The 22,686-nt window shown below is 38.4% G+C and overlaps 2 protein-coding genes across 3 annotated transcripts; one reads left to right on the forward strand and one right to left on the reverse strand.

Annotated features, from left to right (window-relative positions):
- Nucleotides 1-435: 435 nt before the first annotated feature.
- On the reverse strand, nt 436-2,971 carry NDUFB1 (NADH:ubiquinone oxidoreductase subunit B1). Of its 2 annotated transcripts, none has more exons than XM_014869901.2 (3): nt 2,844-2,971; nt 1,467-1,611; nt 436-755 (listed from the first exon to the last, which is right to left on the reverse strand). In XM_014869901.2, exons 2-3 carry the CDS (start codon nt 1,604-1,606, stop codon nt 719-721), a joined length of 177 nt encoding a protein of 58 aa, XP_014725387.2. In that variant the 5' UTR covers nt 1,607-1,611; nt 2,844-2,971; the 3' UTR covers nt 436-718. The 2 variants fall into 2 exon arrangements, with proteins under 2 accessions (XP_014725387.2, XP_088022282.1); XM_088166156.1 differs by having other exon boundaries at nt 1,467-1,608; nt 2,844-2,947.
- CPSF2 (cleavage and polyadenylation specific factor 2) lies at nt 2,948-17,320 on the forward strand. Its single transcript, XM_014869899.2, has 15 exons — nt 2,948-3,068; nt 3,599-3,784; nt 5,280-5,439; nt 5,524-5,629; nt 7,116-7,245; nt 7,544-7,659; nt 8,216-8,403; nt 8,816-9,106; nt 10,193-10,293; nt 10,628-10,828; nt 11,422-11,574; nt 12,126-12,351; nt 14,032-14,331; nt 15,294-15,428; nt 15,577-17,320. The coding sequence occupies exons 2-15, from the start codon at nt 3,636-3,638 to the stop codon at nt 15,667-15,669; spliced, it is 2,349 nt and encodes a 782-aa protein (XP_014725385.1). The 5' UTR covers nt 2,948-3,068; nt 3,599-3,635; the 3' UTR covers nt 15,670-17,320.
- The last annotated feature ends 5,366 nt before the right edge of the window (nt 17,321-22,686 follow it).

The raw sequence follows: 22,686 nt of genomic DNA on the forward strand, positions 1-22,686 counted from the left end.
GCTGGCCGCGAGCGCCCCCGCGCGGCGGCCGTGCCCGCAGGGATCGACACGCGCCGCCCGTCCGCTCCTCCGCCGGACAGCCCCGCTCCGGCCCGGTACCGCTTCCCCCCCGCTCCGGCCCGGTACCGCTTCCCCCCCGCTCCGGCCCGGTGCCGCTTCCCCCCCGCTCCGGCCCCGGTGCCGCCCGCTCCTGCCTTGTGCTCACCAGCTGCCCGCCCGCCCCTTACACGCTCCCAGTCCGCTCACCAGTACTTGCTTAACCACTATTGCAAACAAGCTCACAGAGGAAATCCAAAAAGAAACTTAATCAGGTTCAGCAAAAAAAACCTGTCAACCACATTCTGGGTTTATGAAGAATTCCTTTAAAGGCTAGTTCTTGAATTAGCTACGTGGATTCCACATCATACACAACAATAAATGATACACAAGCATAAATGATTTTTGCATAGTTTATTCTATAATTCTTCCTCTCCTTTCCAGAGTAGGGAGGAAGAAAATTTTTTCAACGCTTATGGACTAATGGAATTCTTGAACACATATTAGTCATGTAATTAAATCAACTTCAAAAAATAACACTAGAAATTAAACTAGCACTGATTAATTGCAGATGTCCTTTACTGTAGTATCCTCTCAGGGTCAAAACCATTTTCCTGTTCTTTCAATATGTGAGATAAGGTGATGAATCAAACAGAAATGTCTTCCTTGTCATCATCAGCTTTTATCTCCATGTTACTTCTTCACCAGGCTTCAACTTCCTGTGCAGAAATAAAAACCAAGAAGGAAGAGACTAAAATTAGTATCTTTCTTTTTAGAATAATTATTAATAAATGTAAGTATTTATTTGTGTTAATTTATATTCAACAGTACCTTGATTTTGAGATTTATGTAAAAATTTAACTTTCCTTGTAATTGTTGTCAGTTAAAAATGCAACAAATGCATTAAGAAAAGTATCAGTGGGGTAAATTACATCAAAAGCTTTCTTTCTTACTCAAAATTAATTTAGGTGAGGCCAGAGTTGGAAAAAAAATCCACTGGCATTGATAGCACTCCTACTATCAGTTTATTCAACATGACTTTTTTCCCTCTTCTTTTCTTAACCTGATGATCTAATACAGAATTAGAACTGGCACAGATGAGTTAATGCCTGAAGTTCTCTGATGTAAATTCTTCCTGAGAAGTCACAGCCAGAAAACCCAAACTGATCAGTGCATATAATCACATAATTCATGGTTTCCATATTTCATGACCAATAGCTTGATAGCAGTTAATGATCCATTCTTTCATGAAGATAGCTCCTAAAGATTCCATTTTCAGAAGGTATTACTGATCTAAAACACTTCATGAATGCTTGATATTTTTAGGGCTTTCTTTCCTTTTTTTGGTTATGCTTATAATTGTAAAAAAGAACTGAAAAGCACTTTGAAAAATAACTATATATGTATATAAAAGGCATAATAAAGCAGACCTTTTATATAATAAGCTCTTGTTTCTGAAGGCAGACAATCTTTCATCATTCCATCTGTCCAAGTAGCATCCAATCACAAATCCTAAGGGAACAAGGATGTGAACCCAGTGTTCACGCACAGCTTGGGCGAAATTCACCATGACTGCTAGAAAGAAAAGCGTAACAGTAAGAGGTAATAATGAATCTGCACTTGGAAACTGTTGCGTGCTTGGCACCTTTACTCTCACTTACTAGGATTCTACAATGACATAATACACATGAAACCTATCAAACACTTCCTAGGAGACACTGTTCTCAAACCCATACCTGGGTTTCTTAGAAATAATACTAACTGTTGACCCTGGGAAAAAGGATTTTCTCCTAAAGCAGGAGAGAAATAGAACAACTCTTTAATTTACTCATTAAAGCAACTCTACAGAAGTTTTCTGCTCTGTAAAACATTAGAAACACTTTCATAAGCTAAACTCGTGTAGATGAACGCTTTATTACCTGTGTCAAGTCTCAGAGACAAGTTGTGTATTTAGTGGGGAACTGACAGATAAGAAAGGACATTTCTAAAATAACGAAGAACATTTCTAAAACCACAGAATGACAGAATCATTACAATTGGAATGGACCTCTGGAGATCATCCAGTCCAACCTCTCAGCCAAGGCAGGATCACCTGAAGCAGATGACACAGGAACATGTCCAGGTGGTTTTCGAATGTCTCCAGAGAGGAAGACTCCACGACCTCTCTGGGCAGCTATTCCAGTGCTCTGCCACCCTCAATTTATAGAAGTTATTCCTCGTTTTGAGGCGGAACTTCTTCTGTTTTAGTAATGGCCATTGCTCCTTGTCTTGTCGCTGGGCACCAACGAAAACAGTCTGGCACCGCCATTTGCACACATTAAAGAGATCCCCTCTCAGGCTTTTCCCTTCTCCAGACTACAGAGGCCCAGCAAACCTTTCCAACCCAATCAAAGCCTTCCAGATTAGGGAATGACACGCGACACCAGTGCAGTTTGTCACATCCAGCGGCGGGCTCAGAGCCTCAGCCGGGTCCGGCGGGCGAACACCGCCGGCGGCCACGCACCCATCACCCCCTGCGGGAGAGGCGGGAGGCGCTCCCACACACACCCCCCGCCCCGGGCCCGGCCGCTGACCCGCGACACGGCCCCGCCACCTCCCGCCTCAGCCGCCTCCGGCCTGCCCGGGACCGCAACCGCCCCTCCAGGGGCAAGAGCGCCATAAAGCCCCACGGCTGAGGGGCACTTCCGCCCGCCGCCGTGTCCCTCCCGGCCGAAGGGGTAGGGGACAGGGCGAGGCGCTCTCAGGGAGGTCTGACAGCGGTTCCGCCCCCAATGCCGCTCCCGCCCCGCACGCGACCCCGCCATTACCGCTGCTAGCGGCGCCGCCGGGATCCGCAGCGGCCGCGCCAAGGGCACCGGGAACGGGCGGGCCGGGACAGACCACGGGCCGCGCAGGAGCGGGGGAGGAGCGCCCTCCCCCCGGCGCGCTCGCAGTGGTGCCGCCCGCCACCCTTCCGCCTGCTGCCCCTCCTCCCTGTCCCCCGCAACATGGCGGCGAGCGCGGCGCGGGCTGGGGGTGGTTGAGGGTGCCAGGTATCGGCTCTTTCACATCATCTTCCTGTTCCCCTTGTTCTCCTCGCCTCGGACGGGAGTGAGCGCAGGGCTCGCCCCCGTGACGCCGTCCCCGCCTGACGAGGCTCGTCCCGTCAGGCCAGGCCCGGGCGCCGGGGCCTAGTGGGGCGCTGGAGCCCCGGAACCCCCGGCCCACCCCGCGCTGTGCCCCTGGTCGGGCAGGCCCTGGGTTTGAGGGGTCGTGGCCCTGGATGTGTCATCTCTGGGTGCCCCGATTCAGCTACGTGGAGCTGCTATTACCTGCGCTGCTCCTGGGGATCCTTTTAAAAATTATTCTTAATGTGTATAGTAGAAAATTAACTCCACCTTTTTCTAATAAGATCTGCAACAGTAGAATGTTAATGTGAATGAGACTTAATTGGTATCAAGCAGCTGTATTGAACAGTATTAACACCGTTAGCCTGCTTATTTTTAGAAATACGTGAAGCTAGATCTAAGTAAATGGAATTTTTCCTTGTGTCAGTCAATGAAACATTTTGTCGCCCATTCAGATTAATTCTTTTGGAGAGTAAACACTTGGAGAGGAAAATGACATCGATTATCAAGTTGACTACGCTCTCAGGGGTGCAGGAGGAATCTGCACTTTGCTATTTGTTGCAAGTAGATGAGTTTCGTTTTCTTTTGGACTGTGGCTGGGATGAAAACTTTTCTATGGATATTATTGATTCTCTGAGGAAGTAAGTAGTTCAGTTCATACACCATTTTTTAAAACAGGTCTTGGTCTGTCTTGAAAGTTTTCAAAATTCCACGCAGTGATATAACGTATGGTGTTGCTAAATGCAGAATTGTTCCTTTTTTTGTTTTGTTTCATGTATGTTTTACATTAAGAGAATCACTGAAACATTGCTGAAACATTTCCTGCAAAATCTTGGGATTTTTTCCTTGTCAGTCTAGTGAGTTGTGTCTCTTAACTGTAATTCTCAAGCTGTTCCGTGTTTGTTTTGGCTTGGATGATTTGTTCGTTTTTTATTGTCATAAATGTGACAAGGTTTAGGGGAGACTGGCCTTGGCTCTCAAATAATTTGGAATAGTTAACTAAGTTTTAAATGGGAGAGGAAGCCTTTGTGTATGTAGGCTGAATACAAAGCAGTTCAACTCTTGGCTCTTGTTTTAAGTTGAATAGACTGTCAGGAAAGCACCTTCTGTCAGGACACCAGCCCTGCAAAGGGGAAAAAACCCCTCCAAACCAAAATCTGTCTAGACTTTAATACTGAACTTCTGCAGGTGTACAGCAGGGAGCTGTGCTGATTGCCAAGCTAGGACTGAAATACGGAAATTTGGGAAAGAAACTGAGTTTTTTGATACTAGTTTTATAGTATTAACACACTTGTAGTGTTTGAAATCTTTTAAGTGAGGATTGTTAGGTACTAAGGATATTTTATGAAAAAGTTTTATAAAAAGTGTCTTATCAAAGAAGCAATTCAATAAAATTCCCTTTTTCATAACAGCCATCAAGAAGAATGTGTGCGCCCCACTTACTGTGCAAGGGAACAAAAAGCTATCAGTCTAGCATGTGTTTTCATTTGTTGCATGTGTTTTATGCCCTCAATTATTTTTCAATTATAATATGTAGAAAGGTTTTAGTCTGAGTTCTAATTTTATGCAACACTTTGCAAGGGAAAAAAAATGTCATTAAGAGTAATAAGATCCCCCAAACTGATGTGCTACTTTTCTTAAATGATATGTTTGAGCTTTTCTATATTTAAAGAAATATATTTTGATTTGATCTTTATCAGTTTAAGGATTGTTGTGTCCTTGGTCCTGTTACTTGGTCACTCTCATCAGAAGAAAACCTGTAGTCTGTTTTGTGGTGTATAAGCAATTTGTGGCACATCTGTACTGGTAATAATTTCGGTCCCTCGGGTAATTTACTTTCTGGTGTCCACATATATATTAAGGTCCTTTTCATCAGGATTTTGATGTGAAAGAAACTTATATCTTCAGATCTTAAAGTTATGCTTTCTGAAATCACTTGGGTTTTAAGTACTTGAACATTAGGAAACACCTGTAAGTTTTAATTATGATTTTTAAAACTGTCCCAAACCTTGAAGGGCTTAAGTTTCATTGTTTGGCTTTCAGACTGTGGATATATTCTCAAAATAGCCCTAGCAGAAGATATACAAAACCATACAATATTCCTTTCAATGACTTTTGTTGGCCCTCTTTTTATAGGCATGTACACCAGGTTGATGCTGTTCTTCTTTCCCATCCTGACCCTCTACATCTTGGTGCACTTCCATATGCAGTTGGAAAAATGGGGTTGAATTGTGCCATTTATGCAACTATTCCTGTATATAAAATGGGACAGATGTTTATGTATGATCTCTACCAGGTATGCTTAAGTTGATACTTTCAAGCACAACATCTTTGATATGGTGGAGTGTTTGAATGCTCTGTACCTCTTTGTTTGTTTTAGTCCCGCCATAACACTGAAGATTTCACACTCTTTACATTGGATGATGTAGATGCAGCCTTTGATAAGATACAACAGCTGAAGTTTTCTCAGATTGTGAACTTAAAAGGTAAAGTTGTCACCAAAGTCTCAAGAAATTACTTTTAGTGAAAGGCAACAGAGTAGTTAAGAGTTAAAGTAACTTTTTAAAAGGAACTGAGTTCTGAAATACTATGTATTTTGCAGTACTGAATTAATTAGCCTCATGTCAGTCTGTATCAATTGCCTCAGCAATTGTATTTAGAAATGGATATAATTTTCACTTAATGTGGAGAAGGTCATGCCAAAGAATGTTTAGATGTTTGCTTCTCTTTGGTGTTTTTGTAACTTTTCTTGGAATTTACTGATGTCTATTAAAAGTATTTACTTACATCTAGTGGCGGATACCTCAGAACTCTTCATAACCAGTAACATAAGGGAAAGCTTTCTAGAGCAGGTTGCAGAAATGAAGTTACAGCATGTGCATGATTTAATGGAGAGACCTTCAGTGACTCAGATCATACTCAGTGCAGTGTATTGCTGGGGCTCAGGGCAGTCAGCAGCTTTCCACTCGTGTTGAATGTAAAGATAAGTGTAAAACAAAAACTCTCTTCTTGAACAGAGACACATAGAAGCTGACCACCAGCAGTTTGTCTCTGAAGTGCAGTATTTTACAGGTTCATGAATAATGCTGCCAAAATACTTGCCTTCTTATTTGGAAAATAGAAAGAGGATGTTGTCCTTGAAAGACTACTGGCCCCTTTTTGAGATAGCCTTGCTACAACTATGTCTGCAATTTTTTCATCTAAAGAGTAATTTTAGTGTACAGCTTTTTAAAAACAACCAACTTCTTTTTTATTTAATGGAGGTGATTTGAAAAGACTCGATGGAGGCATTTAAGATGATAATATATGTTTAATTATTACTGTGCACTTCAGGCAGCAGAGTCAGTGAGTAATGGTTGTGGGTGGTCTCATTTTAATCTGACAAAAATACAGGCTGGTATCAATGACAGGGAACAGCGGTGCTTTAGGAAAATGTATCAAGAGCTGAAAAGTTCTGTCATCCCTAACTGCAGCACATGAGCACCTTTTCTGCTGTTGTTTGACTTGCGTGTTTGTCATTCTGGAAAGCTTCCAGATTGTGTAATTTATGTAAGCTTTCCTAAGTACCTCAAATGTGAATGATATGGTAAACACTTAGTGTTGCCCCAGAGAGGAACCTGGCTTTCATCATTGTGCTTGCTTTCTTGTGATATGTTTTTTCTATAATTTACTGTTGTTTATGTCTATAGTTACAGCAGCTCTGCAGTGCCTCTGAGTATCAGTGGGAGGTGGAGGGAAGAAGTGATCTTTGCTTTAGTTTCTTTTTTCTGGAGGAAATATGAAAGTGAATTGCAAAATATTTTGATGTTACTGGTTAGATGGGAATGACAGATATTACTGCCTTTTCATACTTAATTTGATTTTTTTCTCAGTAGTAATTTAGGCATTCAGTTGTTTTAAGTTGCTATCTCTTGTTTAGAGTAATGGATTTTAATATGTGTAATCTACCTAAAATTTTGAAAACCTTTGTAGGCAAAGGACATGGTTTGTCAATCACACCATTGCCAGCTGGTCACATGATAGGAGGCACAATTTGGAAGATTGTAAAGGATGGGGAGGAAGAAATTGTTTATGCCGTTGATTTCAACCACAAGAGGGAGATGTAAGTTCAACATAGTAATGTATAGTTCCTAGCCGTGAGGTGAGGAAGTAGAAGTGCATTTCCAGTTCTAATAAGACCACTAATTTCATTTGCATCCAGATTAATCAGTTTGAAGCAAGCATTAGCTCTGAGTTTCTTTATTCCATTCATTTTTATTAATTTGTAAATTTGAAGCAGGAAGCATTCAGCAGCTGAGCAGTTTGGTTTCTGTACATGCAAATATCTGGAATCTAGCTGTCTTATTTTTTCTTGTAAAATAGAAATGCAGAAAAGTGAGATTTTTCCTTTTTTTCCACAGCCATCTGAATGGATGTTCCTTGGAAATGTTGAGCAGGCCTTCTTTGCTTATTACAGATTCATTTAATGCTACTTATGTGCAACCCAGGAGGAAGCAAAGGGATGAACAGCTGCTGAGTATGTATTGTTTGGGCTTCAAAAATATCAGTAATGTGATTTATTAGCCACTGTAAATTATTTTTCTATGAGAAATTCATCAGCATTTAAGCTTAAGAACCCTTATTAAAATGTAACAAGTTTTGAATTACTCTTTTCTGATGATACTGATCTTGTGAGTTAAATGTTTTCCTAACAACAATGAGCTGTATTTGAAAACAGTGTATTTTACCCAATATCCTTAAATCTCTTCAGGGATTTTTAAATTACCTTCCTCAGCACTTTCTTTTTTTTAGCTCCATTTTATGTTGTTTTTTAATGAAAAAAGAACCAAAAGGAAGAAATACCAAGGCAGTGAGATCTTCAGAGCTACTGAGAAAACGTCAGCTCCCTTTAATTTTGGTGGAAGTGTGGATTTGGATCTCTTTTGAAGTTTCATTTGTTTCTGTGCTTAGTATGCTTTTGAATATGATTGCTAGTGTGATGTAACAAAAAAAAAATTCAAGCCACACCACAAACCTTTTAACTTTGGTTCAAAGTATAAGTAGGTTTTTGTTTTGTTTTTAATTCTTGTTAGCTAATGTTTTGGAGACATTACGAGGCGATGGAAATGTATTAATAGCCGTGGATACAGCAGGCAGAGTTCTGGAACTTGCTCAGCTTCTTGATCAGATCTGGAGAACAAAAGATGCAGGATTAGGAGTCTACTCTCTCGCACTTTTGAATAATGTCAGCTACAATGTAGTGGAGTTCTCTAAATCACAGGTTTGTTTTGATTTAAAAATCCAATTATGAAGAGTAAAGGAACATTTATGCAAAAGCTTTTCTTTTTAATGGTAAAAAATGGCAAAACACTGGGGGAACGTCCTTACTCTGTAGTGCATGTTTGTGTCTCGGCTCATTTGATCAAGTAACACGGCATCCAGGTGTGACAGTGGGCTTGTTTCTTGATACTGATTTCTGGTTTTATTATAACATTTGTTAGCATAGTTTATAGTTGTTAAAAAAGAGAACTGAAAGTACTTATTTCAGTATTAGTTATGCTCAACATTATTTCTACACCTGCTGAGAAATACTGAAGTAATCATGGGTATATTGCATCCTGTACTTCATATCAAACTTGTACTGTTGAAGAGCTTGTATTTGTATAGATAACTTTCTCTAATACATATTTTAGGTTGAATGGATGAGTGACAAGTTGATGAGGTGCTTTGAGGACAAGAGAAACAACCCTTTTCAGTTCCGCCATCTCTCCTTATGTCACAGTCTGTCTGATCTGGCTCGAGTGCCTAGTCCAAAAGTTGTTCTTGCCAGTCAGCCTGACTTGGAGTGTGGGTTTTCTAGAGATCTTTTCATTCAGTGGTGCCAGGATTCCAAAAACTCCGTAATTCTAACTTATCGCACTACACCTGGAACATTAGCACGATTCCTGATTGATAATCCTTCTGAAAAAGTTATAGATATTGAGGTAAGAGTTGTCTCTATAGTTCCAGGATTTTATTGTGGGGCATCTGGAGTCATGTGGGCAAAACTGAACACAGTTTCCTTTTTGACTTTCTGGACATGCTTCTAGTGATGGAGGGAAACCTGAAATCAGTATGTTGCATAATTATCAAATTGTGGATGAGTTTACATAAAAGTAGGTCTCCTACTGATAACTGCAAAATGCTTTTTCATGGTGTGTCAAAATTAATAGAGCTGAGCATGAAGTTCCTTTTAAATATTTCTTTGTAGACAACTCTTTCCTTTGTGTTTCTATTATAATAGAAGAAAGTCTGCTTGCAGTTGATGTACCGACCACCACATATGATGGGTTAGTCATGCTGGAAATTCTCCAGGCTTGGATGAGGGGAGAATCATGTCAAATTAGTATAATATATCCCAACAGGATTAGAAAGATAAGCAAATGCTGGGAGTTCGGAGATAATTAATTGCTATTCATGCTTTCAAATTGTTTTCGATAATCTGTACACCTGTGTCTACTTTCTGGTGCACATTGTTAATTTATGGAAGTCCCCTGTGATTGCAGTGATAATTCTAATACTGATGATGCAGCTTTATTTTGGTTTTAGATTAGCTTGAAATCATTGAATTACAGGATGAGATTATTACTAGTATTCAGTTTATTCAAAGTGACCTGTACTCAGAAAACAAGAAACAAAATCTACCATTGTTTTGCCAGCTAGTATGACTTACCTAGGTCCTTCTGGTTTGATGTTGATGATAGAAAAACTAAAAAAACACTGCTCGTTTAAGTATTTGCCTTTGCTTATTGGAGAGATGCTTCCTGAAGACATTTTCAGAAATTTTTGGAAAGCTTAATCGATTTTAATATTTTTAGAAATGCTTGCATTTAAAGTAGACTGTCCAAATTGGCACCATCATGACTTTGCCATACCAAACTACCACATTTTTCTCATAGTCTTGTATATGACATACAATTTCTACTTGCCATCAGTACCTAAGGACAAATATTTTTCTCGGTGGCATATAGGAGAAGTATTAAAGCTGTGTTAGCTATTCACAAGAACATTAATTTTAATTCTATCTGCAGCTGAGAAAACGAGTCAAGTTGGAAGGAAAAGAACTTGAAGAATACCTAGAAAAAGAGAAACTAAAGAAAGAGGCAGCTAAGAAGTTAGAGCAGTCAAAAGAGTAAGTATGTTTGCTCATTCTGCTGTTATGATCAGAGTTGAGATTTCTGTGTGATTATTCTGCTCCTTCAACTCTTTCCAGGCCTAAATGAAAATTGGAGTTTCAGTAGCCTTGTCTGAAGGCTCTGAGGAATCAGGAGTGGTTGTTTTTAATCTGTTGTTCCAATAGACCCAGTTGCATCTGCCATTTGACTGTGAGCTCTTTCTCAGATACATAAACTGCCCTTGGCCTTGGTTAGTGTTATGTCAACTGTTATTTTATAGTCAGTGTGTTTATGTAATATGAAATCTGAAGAAAAAAAGAAGTACTAGGTTTTTTTGGAATGTCATTTCAGGGCAGATATTGATTCCAGTGATGAGAGTGATGCTGAAGAGGATATTGATCAGCCGACTTTGCATAAGACTAAACATGATTTGATGATGAAAGGTGAAGGTAGCCGGAAAGGAAGCTTCTTCAAACAGGCAAAAAAATCTTATCCAATGTTTCCAGCTCCTGAAGAAAGAATTAAATGGGATGAATATGGTGAAATTATCAAGTATGTGATGGTAATGTATACTAACATAGTAGCTACGAAATAATCAGAAATTAGAAGGAATTAAATTCACCGTTTTGTCTTTTCCACAGCATTGCTCTATGCTCTTCAAACTGCTAAGCCTTATAGAAAGCTTATGATAAGGATTGAAGCTGCTGAGTGCTGATCCTTGACCTGTGTTCACACCTCTTAGGATGTGTTTTCACTCTAGGCTTTTTTAAAAAAATCTTTTGAGATGGAAGATTTTAAAGTCTTTTAACCTGACGTTTTTCTGCTTTAAATTTCACTTAATGTTAAATTTGTGAGGTGAGAAAACACTGTTTATCCTAACAAAATTTAGTGATATTTGTCAGCTTTGCATAAGGGATACTTGGTAGAAATCCTCAATTTGCTAGTATTTCCTAAGTTATTCAAGTTCTTTTTTAAGATAGGAAGGTCATATTTTCCAAATCAGCTCTGTTCAAGGATGAAAATACTTGGCAGGTGTAGTAAAATTGCTGGTAATAAGTTACAAAAAAATCCTAGTAGTAATAATCAGCACTGTTAGGTAGTGCTTTGGTTTTACTCTAAAAAGCAAAATGCCTTTTATTCTTTAGACCTGAGGATTTTCTAGTTCCAGAACTTCAAGCAACAGAAGAAGAAAAAAGCAAATTAGAGTCTGGTTTGACAAATGGAGAGGAGCCTATGGACCAGGATTTATCAGATGTTCCTACGAAATGTATTTCTGCAACAGAATCCATGGAAATTAAGTGAGTGACTTTCTTCTTCTCAGTTCTGCTAGAACAGTGGCATGGGTACAGTGCAAATTAGGTAAAAGGGTAGCTTGGATTTAAGAAAGTGGGAAAGGACTTGATTTTTGTTTATATTTTTCTCCAAGCTATTGTATTTTACTAATCTTTGTGGGAACACAGAACAGTCTTATGGTTCCCCACTCTTAAGAAATTTGGTTTGTTTCCTGTCTTATGGAGACAACTGGAAGAGCTAGAAGAAATTATACAATAGCATGTTAGCATAGATACTTAAATATGTTTTGTTAAAAGGACAACATATTCAAATATGCTTATTTAATGGATAACTTATTTTTTGATAACTATGTAAGTGAATTTTGTGAAGGTATAGTGTTAAATACACACGCTAATATTTTACAACTGTATTTTACAGATCCATAATACACTTTGTGCTGACACACATTGTTGATGTCCAGTAATTTAAAAATACCTTAATGAAGTATTTTGGAGCACTCGAAGGTTTAATCTTTTAAACTAAAACATATTATTCTCGGGTTTTTAATTCAAACTAGAGCCAGAGTTACATACATTGACTATGAAGGACGTTCAGATGGGGACTCAATTAAAAAAATTATTAACCAAATGAAACCAAGACAACTGGTCATTGTCCATGGACCACCTGAGGCCAGTCAGGACCTTGCAGAATGTTGCAGAGCTTTTGGTGGAAAAGATATTAAAGTCTACATGCCCAAACTTCATGAAACTGTAGATGCTACAAGTGAAACTCACATTTACCAGGTAAAGTACTGGAATATTTTAGTTGTGTAACTACTGTGGACTGTAGTAGATCTGCATGAGCAGAATGTAATTTGTCCTCTTTTCTTTGGGACAGGAGAGGTGGTACTACCTGTGAGTATAATTAGTTTTGTGTGATCAAGGCATTAGCAGTGTTTTTCTGTCTTCTAGATAAGCTTTCTGCTGAGGCTTATTATTCATAAGTGTTTGAAAACTTGAATGTGAGATCAGTGTGTTTTTACCTGAAGTGCAAAAGGCAACATTCACGTCCACAGGGCCATCCATTTGCTTTTTTGAAGTATTTACAAATTTATAATGCCTGTATTTAGAATACCATTGTATACTAGCTGAAAATCGGGATTCTTTTTGGAATCTCAAATGGAGCCTTAAAGAGCTAGAATTAAAAAATGCTTCATACTTAATAGTACCTAAGCGTGAACATGTACAATTAGGAGCAAATTAACGATAAAAACAAATAAGATACCCATACCCTCCAAAAACTTAATGCGATGATTCTTGGAAAATAAGGTTGTGCTAATGTATTGCTGTGTGTTAGCCATTGAATTAAATGCAATATATTAAGTTCTAAATAAGAAAGCTGGAGTAGCTTGTGTGAATTATGTGAAAATTATGTATGGTCCAATTAAATTTTTGAAGTTGTTTTGAGGAAAGTCTCTCACATACACTTTTTTCAGTAGTTCTTCATTCCTTTGTTTTTTAAAGTTAACAGAATAACATTGGTAGAATTGTTGAAAAAGGTACTTCTGTTTCTTTCCAGAGAAAAATCTGTTGCCCTCTAGGAAGCAGAAAATTCCAGTTATTAAAAATCATCTAGTTATGACTGCCTTAAAATAGCATGTTTTCTGCATGTGGTGTGTTGGGTTTGGGTTTTTTTTTGTTTGTTTTTTAAGGCTATGTGCATTGCTAGTGTGTAATAAATGAACCAGGAGAAGTGCAGTGGCAATGTTGAATTTGAAAATAGTAGATGAGTGAAGTGTCAGTGTCACAGTATGATTTGTGTGGGCTGTGCTGCACATGGGTGTGTAGCTGGTGGTTGTATCTTTCACATGGTTGCATCCTTGATTGCACAATAGGAATCATGGACCTTCTAATGTAGATAATCTCTAAGGGTAGAGCTTTATTTAGAGGATTAAAGTCCCAGAGTCCACCAGAGGAATCAGGGTAAGGGCGCTTAAAAATCTTATATTTACAACATCCATTCTTACAATAAAATGGTAATTATAAATTTTTTGAGGGTTGAAATTTTGAACTATTCACCGGTAACCTAAATGTATCTATTGAAACTTCATCTGAATTTGCTAAGACCAACTGAGTAACAACTCAGTTGCAAAAAAGGATTCTGTTTTTAAAAGGAAATGATTGCTCTTGCTGTAATTTTAAGTCATGTTTGCAATTCTATAGGTTCTCTTTTTTTTATTTTAGACAAGATGAGAAAAGTGTTGATCTCTGCTGCTTTTTGAGTTGTGATATGAGTGTTACACATATTAAATTTTAAAGTATCTTGCCTTAGTGATACCAGTTCCATCCTTTCTCTCCACAAGAGTGCATGAATCAAACCCTTTGGAAAGATGGCAAAAAGAAACTTGCTAATCTTGAAAGCTTGAAGTAAGACCTCTGTAATTTTCATAAAACTAATAGTACTTTTATTTTTGTGCAACCCAGGTCAGGTTGAAAGATTCTCTTGTCAGCTCTCTTCAGTTCTGTAAAGCCAAGGATGCTGAGTTGGCTTGGATTGATGGTGTTCTGGATATGAGGGTTTCAAAAGTGGATACTGGAGTTATTTTGGAAGAGGGAGAGTTGAGGGAAGATGAAGACTTAGAGATGCAAGTGGATGTGCCTTCTTCAGACTCAAGTGTGATTGCACAACAGAAGGCCATGAAAAGCCTCTTTGGTGACGATGACAAGGAGATGTGTGAGGAGAGTGAGATCATTCCTACTTTGGAACCTCTGCCACCTCATGAGGTACAGAAATGATGCTGGTCTGGATTTCTTTTATGATGACCTCTATATTAATTTGTTTTTTTCTCATGCTTAGAGGTTGATACTGTGATCTTACTCAAATGAAAGCCTAACTGAAACTGGGTTTTCATGTTTGGGTTTCTCTTTGTTAAACCCGGTACTGTTCATTGTTCAGCTTTTATGCTTTTCAGTGAGGATGATCTCTCACATCCATTAACAGTGCCTAGCATACAGTACCATGTATTTATGAAATAAGATTTTAATTATTGTGTGTCATATCTGTAATTAGTACTTGCAGATAGAGAAATCAGTTGGTGTTAATCACTTCTGGATTTTATTATGTTTTGTTGATGCTATGGAAAATAATATACCTGAGATACAGATCTTTGACATTCATATGTCTGCTTCTATAGTAGTGATTTGAGAGTTCATTAAATTTATCTTTTTTATAAATTTACCCTAACTCTTAAAATACTTGACGTTTTAGGAGGTATTATTTTATCTTTCTGTTGAATGATTCCAGTACCTTTTAATCCTAGAGTTGCTTTTTAATAGTCTCTTTTTCACAGCCCTAAATGTAGTCTGTTATGGGAGATAGAGAGCTGTGGAGACAACTCTGAAGTCTGTTCAGATTCATGGCAACCATCATGGCACCCTGTACTGATCAGCAGTACAGCTCACTGCAGCTCGGTCCCTAGCATAGATAGCATGGTCTGGAAGAGGGATCTTCATTGTAGCTTTCTATTTGTCTTCAGTATGCGAGCAAAGAAAAAACTTTTGCTTTTTGTGATGGATAACTTCTGAGGCTTTTCTGTCCTGAAGATGTATTGCTGCAGGTGAACAGAAATAGAACCAATTTAGAGTGCTGTAGTCTTGGCTGCACTGTTGCCTATGCAACAATGAGATCTTTGGAAGAATGGAAGGTGTTAAATAGAAGTAGTAAAATTGTGTGTGTTGTTTTGAAGGTTCTTGGACATCAGTCTGTGTTTATGAATGAGCCAAGACTGTCTGACTTCAAGCAGGTTCTCTTGCGGGAAGGTATACAAGCTGAATTTGTTGGAGGAGTGCTTGTGTGCAACAACCTGGTGGCTGTCCGCAGGGTAGGTGTTCTGTGTTTCAATCTCTTTGGCAAATAATGTTGTAAAATAATACATACTATTTTAGTAATAAATAAAATATTATTTTAGTAATAAAAGAAGTTTCTCGTTAGTGTAAAGATAATAAATTGAAACTTGTTTTTTGTTTCAGACTGAAACAGGTCGTATTGGATTGGAAGGCTGCCTCTGCCAGGACTTCTTTAGGATAAGAGACCTTTTATATGAGCAATATGCTATTGTCTAAGAAAAGTGCTGCAAAGGTGTTCTCACTTGAACTTTTACAGACAATGGAGGTTTCTCCTAGTTCTGACTTTTTGTAGTTTTCTAATTTATACAGGGAAACCTAATTCATAAGGAACAGTTAGCTGCCATGAACATGTAAGTAACTGCTACTGTAGTTCATAAATATGTTGGTACATTCCATGTAGTTGACTCCTAAACTGTTACAACTTGGCATCTCCCACATAACACATTATAAATGAGTTTTTGACTATGAACGTTTCTCAGGAAAGGTTCAATTTGTCAGGGCATATTTTGGTTTCACAGATTTCCTGTCAAAGAGTATGAAATATGTAAAAGTCATTCTTTTATTCTAAAATAAGATGGGATAAAGAGCTTTGGTTTCTTTGGTTTTTTCGTTTTGGTATCTGTCTGGTTGTTTTTTGTTTTGGTTGCTTGGGGGTTTTTTAGTAAGTTTGATTTGGGGAACAGTCTCAAATATTTTCCTTTTTTGCTTTTAAATTGAGGTTAGTTGAAGTAGATTGTTAACAGACCACTTAAAGCTAGACTGCCTAGAGTTTCCCAGTGTTAATCTGGCTGCATCTTAACGCTTTATCTGTTCCATTTTACTGCTTTTTTTCTGGAACAGAATTTCATATTCTAATCTGCAGGATAAAAAAATTACTTGGGCAATTACTGTAAGAAGATTGGATGATATTTTCAGGCAGTTTAAAATGCAGTAATTATGCTTCAGAGTAACTTCTGCACAAACTTACAGAATTTGTAACTCCTAGCTCTTGCAAAATTATGCCAATTGTAAAACCTTTCCTGAGTTCTGATTTTAATACTTTTCAAAGTCTAAAGCCTTTATCCATGCACTGCTGTTTGTTCAGAGTGCCATGAGCCAAGTTCAGTAAGACGTTTTCTCTAGAAATCTGAGTTCACATGATGTATTTAATGATTTTGTGCCATGTTCTGTTCTAGCTGACAGTGAGACTTATTGTAGCTGCTGATGCTAGGAATTTACCTTACTATTAGGTAAGGATAAACACAGTTTTGAGTTCATTAATTTCTCAGAAATTAACTTATGAAAACAAATGGCTCCTTGAGTTTATTTAATCATTTTCTCCCCTGTCCATGTGTGAAACATCTGCTTTGGCAGTGGAGAGTTGTTTGCTTTTACACAAAACAGTAATGTAATATATGCTCTTTGTGTGTATGCTTAAATAAAAGCTTTTGAAAAAGTGGCAAAAAATAGCCCTGTGGGCTATCAATGGAAAGATAATTTACTTTGCAATTCTCAACGAAAAATTTCTATCTGATCTACATACTATTCTGTTGGAAATAGTAGCTTAAAAGGGAAGATTCTATTAAACATTTGATAGAGCTATATACTAGAAATGTAAAAAAACTTGAAAATATACTGAGTGAGAATGTATTTTCTTACACAGAATCTAGGAATAAGTAGATAGCTGAATGTTGTGGGTTATTTTCCTAACAGTCTAGAAAAATGTGTTTCCCTTATGTTGTCAACCAGAACTTCATAGAAATGCTCTGGTTTTGTAGCAATGCTTTGTAAATCTATATGATGCTGAATACTTGATGCTGAATACTATTGTATTACTACTGTTGCTGATACTAGTAAACTTTTATAAAGTGGGTTACTTTGTACATAATTATATTGGCCTTAGGACTTTTACCTTGAGGGTTTATGATGGGAAGGGATCACATACTCCTGCATTGAATATGCTAATAAAGAAAAAACCCCTTAGGAAGTCAAAATAGTGCTGTTTTTTAAAAAAGGATAAAGACAATACAGCGTCATCATAAAGCTTTCTATCAGTTTTGGGGTTTTTTTCAAACCAACTGATACGAATTCAGCTGAGATCACAAAATTTTAGTGTTATCAGTCACTAAATTCTAGTGTGTGCTGACAGAGAATCCCAAATTAGTGCCATCACTGAGGAAAAGGCTCGAGTGTAAGCAAAACAACTGACTTCTTCCTTGAGTCTATTCAGCGTGCGTGTGGCTGAAGTGTGAAATCAGACCTAGAGAGCTGACATGGGAGGTGAAAGTAGCCAGCTGAGTGCTGGCACTGGAATTCTGGACGTCTGTAGAAAGTGTACCACAGGCTGCACTGGTGCTGTGGGGCACGTGTGCTCAGCTGGGCATTCAGTGCTTGTAAAGCACCTGAAGCCAATGCCCTTTCATTTCGCCTATTCTGCTGTCAGTTCCCTGATAGGTTCTTAACTATGATTTGTTTTAGACAGTAATTGAACTCCTCTCCATAGTTTTCAGAGTTACTAGTCTGGTTCTTGTTTTTATCTGAGTGAAAAGATTAATTTCCCTTTACCGTCACAAAATGTCAGTACTGCTGTGATCCGCAAGTTGTATTTTTTGGGCTTCTACGTTTTCTTCATTAGCAGTAAAAAAGTAACAAAGAATACTGTTTCTTACTCTGTGTCATTGCTCCTGAGGGCAAGAATATTAACTTCAAACCTAGTTTTGGTGTTCACTAGTTAAAAATATTTCCTTCCAGGGCTCCTGGATAGTTCAGATTCCTCAGATAAGAAGACCCAAGGGTATGTGGAGACATGAGAAAGGTGGAAACTTGCTTCCTCCCCTTGGAACCTTCTTCCATCCCCCAAGTCTGTAGTACTTGTGGGGAAATCCTAGTTTTTGTAGTCTCTTCTTCCTATACTTATGTAGTAATGCAGTAGAAAGACATGTTTTAAAAGATTAAGGGAATGAAGAAGCAGAACTCTAATGATAAAAAAATAATTCTAGCATTAATTATTATGCTGTTCCTATTATCAAAACATAGCTTTACTGTGAGTTAAATAACAATCTTTGTGATAATTTCATTTTGAATCATTTTACTTTGACAATATGGGCTGGAGGTGAAGTGAAACTGAAAGGCTTCTCCATCCTTGAACAATATTTAGATTTAAGCAGATCCACGTCTCAAAATACACCATTAATGGAAAGGTAGGATGCCCAGCATTCTGTCAGAGTAACGGGCATGTGAGAGCATTTGAGATCTTGCTGCTCCAACTTGCTTGGAAATGTAGGAGTTTTCCCATTCTACTCTACTAGCTTTTAATTGGAGTCAAATGCTATTCATAAGGAATTAACAAGCAGAGACATGCTCCCTCCCTGCCCTCCAATCTAAATAATTGTTATAGATGTTTGTACTCTAAAATACTTGTTTTGTACAGAATCAAGATTTGGTAAGGCATGACATTAATATTAATTAGTATTAATACTGCAGGTAGGAAAGCGGAGTGTATTGCTGGAGAAAACATTTAAACCTGGTTCTGGCCAGGACAGGGTTGATTTTTGCAGCAGCCAGGAGGGTCATGGCCAGGACCCCGGGGTTATTCTATGCCACCTCAGGTCAATTTTCAAGAATGAGGAAGGGATCTCTTCTTGGCAGAGGTCAGATATTGTGCTCCCTTTGGTGCAGTGTTGAGCATTCACATGGGAATCACTCACTTCCCTTGTACACTTTTGTTACTAATGCTGTTGCTTGACTGTTCATTTTCTTATTTCATTGCTGTTTCTGGTAAATTGTTCTTATCTCAATTCATTATCTTCACTTTTTGTGACTCCAGTTCTTCTCTTCAGCCCAGAGAGGGGAAGGGGAGGAGTGAACAAGTGGGCACATGGTTTAGGGTGTTTTGGTGGGAACACTAAATGGGAGAATACCATTCCTAAACCTTGAAAACTACTAAAAGTTTTTGAGTCTTTGTCAAAAGTAGTCTTACTATAGGAACCTGAATGTTGCATGATATTCTGTTTCATGGCTTTTAGAGAGGTTTTCATAGTTTTGAAAAGGAAATGCTGGGGAAGATGATCTCACAGTCAAATCTGATAAAGAAATATATCTAGTAAACAGAATTGGAGTTCTTGGTCTGAAAACTGTGCAAGTAACCAATGGTGGTTCAAAATGGGATAATGAAACTAGATTAAAAGAATCTATAAAATTTCCTGTTGACATTTATTTTTAAAAATACTTTAAACAGTATTAATTCTTCTCTTGAGACTCCTTTTGATTGGGTAAGAGATACAATACAAAGATGAATATTTCAGAGAATTGTAGAATGGTTTGGAAGGGGCCTTAAAGATAATCTGGTTTCAGTGCTCTGCCATGGGCAGGGACACTTTTCACAAAACTGGGTTATTTAAAGTCCCATCCAACCTGGCCTGGAGCACTTCCAGAGATGAGCCATCCACAGCTTCTCTGGGCAACCTCTGCCAGTATGTCACACTCACCCATAGTGAAGAATTTCTTCCTTGTACCTAACATAAGCCTGCTCTCTTTCCATTTAAAGCCATTTCCCCTTGTCCTATCACTCCACACCCTTGTAAAAAGTCTCTCTCCAGTTTGTTGCAGCAGACCTCTTATTATGGGTAGAAATGAGCCAAGACATAGACTCATTCAGCAACATGAAAAGGGTCCCAGTTTATTCTTTATTACAGATTAGCCATCCTGACTAAATACAGCAAGCTCCTACTGCAGGGACTAACTGCAGACTCTGACTGTGGCTATTTCCTGCTGAACTGTGACTGCAAATATTGGTTTGCAGACTCTGAGCACTGGCCTTTACCCAGCTCAGCTATGACTGCAGGTTCCAACAGCAGGCTCTGACTCCATCAGACCCAGACTGACCTCACAGCAGATCTTTTACTGCTGCAATTCTCTTCCTTGTTTCATTCTTCTTTGTCTTTCTGGATTGTTCCTCCAAGCTCACCCTGCCTAGCCAACCTTTTATCACACTAAGTTTTATTAGCCACAGCTGTGACCCATTAAGGGCAAGGCTGTTCCTCTTCTTTGGTAATTAGTACAACTGTGACCTATGGGGCAAGGCTGCCTGTAATCTCTTCTACACCTACAGAGCTCTCCTGAAGGACCCCTTTAAAGGTACTACAAGGTTCTCTAAGGTTTCCCCAGAGCTTTTTCTTTTCCAGGCTAGACCACCCCAACTCTCTCAGTCTGCCTTTATGGGAGAGATACTCCAGCCCATCTTTGTAGCCATCCTTTGCAGTTGTTCCAACAGATTCGTGTCCTTCCTGTGCTGAGCACCCCAGAGCTATATGCAGTGTTTCAGGTGGGGTCTCACCAAAGTGGAGTAGAGGGTAGATTCCCTCCCTCACTCCACTGCTCATGATGCTTTGCAGTCCAGGATACAGTTGGCTCTCTGGGCTGCAAGAGAACATTGCCAGATCATACCCATCCTGCACCACCAGCATTTATTTTGGCACTCTTGTTGCCTGGCTTGCTTAGAGCAAGTACAGAGCCAGGGTGGTTAGCTGGAGTTGAAGTTAGCAGTAATCATCTTTTTAAGCGTATTTTTTTATTTCCAGTGAAGTTGAAATCTTGCATTATAACAACACAAGCTTTTGTAGAAACTCGTTTCCATGAAGGGTACTGGAAGGGCAAATATTTCACTGAGTGATTTGGATGATTTAAAATGGCATGATGAACAGTATATATTGTGAGCTGTTAATGTACATCACACTGGTTGACCAGTATTAACCAAGGGATGAATGAGCTTGTTGTTTCAGATTAACTACATTAATTACATCAATAAAATTCTTAATTTCGTATTGTAAAGGGTATCTTAGTGTTTTCTGGCAGAGGAGCTCTTGAGGACTGGTTGCAGTTCAGTGGTAAGTGTACTGATCCTTCCTTTCAGCTCTAACACTTCCTCACATTGGTGAGGAAGAGGAATGTAGTTATAAGTATTTGGGAGATTGTTTCATACAGTGAACTTCAAGTTTTACTGTCTTTGATAGGTTATGTATTACCACTGTGATAAGCAGTAAAAAATCCAAAATACAACCCCTGTCCTATTTAGTAGAACTTCCAGTAAGCCCTGTAACTGTAAGAGAAGGATACATGCAAATTCTTAAGGTCAGAAGAAACAAGTTTGCTCTATGAGCTTTAAGCAGTAAAAACCTGCCTGTTGTATAATCCTCTTAGGTGATGCAAGCTGGATCTGTGATTCAACAGCTGAATGATAATGAGCTAAGCATCTGCCAAAAAGTATAGTTTGTAACTGCAATCTGGCAGTCACCAATTTTGGTAATGAACAAATTCATTACTTCAGTTGTGTCGGCTTTTTAAAAATATTTTTCATTTTCAGTGTAGCTTTTTAGAAGTGATAACTTCTCTAAAAGCTATTTTTGACAAATGATTGTAAAGAAATTTTCAGTGGTGCATATTTCCACTAAAAAACAATACAACCCAAACCACAACCTTTCTGTTGAACTTGCCCAAGGGTGATACCAGTTTTTGTAAAACTGACTCTGGAAAATTACATGGAAAACCAATGGAGAGCATTCATCATGTTGTGTATTAGTGGCTAGCAAGCCCTTGCTGGTATTTAAGATGTAGAAAATGAAGCATAACATTCAGTGTCAATAACAATGTCAGAACTTTTGCAAGTAAATAAAAATTCCATCTTCAAAATGTTGGAGGTTTTTATTTTTAAAGATAACAAAAAATATTTTTTCTTTTGTTTATGGCTAATTAGTTTACAGGACTATATATAGGTGTGAAGGATGAGCTCTTAGCAACACAGTTGTTAAGCAACAATTCTTGGAGTGATCGATTTCTCAAGTGGTTTCGTTGATACCTTCTTAAAGTTGTTGCTTAATTCAGTTGCCTTGTCTGCAAAAAGTCTTGTTTAGTTGTCTCACCAGTTCTGAACCATGTCATGATACACAGCACAGTCATTTACTCAAGTGCTTTATGGCTCTGTAAATAAGAACAAGAACTCTAATTTGGAGTGAGGCAGTTTAGATTGCTGAGTTCTAGCAAAGAAAACAGATTATTAATAGCCTAGAGGTTGAAAGATAACCTTTTATTGGTGTTTAAGGTTGTAGTTTTATGTAAAACCATTGCAGTTAATCTAATCCAGAGAACTGCTTCCTCTCCAGCTGTTTGTATTTTTAAGAAAGAACAAAAATGTGACTGACCAGGTATCACACCTTATTTTCCAGTATACTTTATTTTACAATTGTTGCTTCAAAGTGT

The sequence above is a fragment of the Sturnus vulgaris genome, chromosome 6 (assembly GCF_052056855.1).
Source record: "Sturnus vulgaris isolate bStuVul1 chromosome 6, bStuVul1.hap1, whole genome shotgun sequence".
Taxonomy (NCBI): Eukaryota; Metazoa; Chordata; class Aves; order Passeriformes; family Sturnidae; genus Sturnus; species Sturnus vulgaris.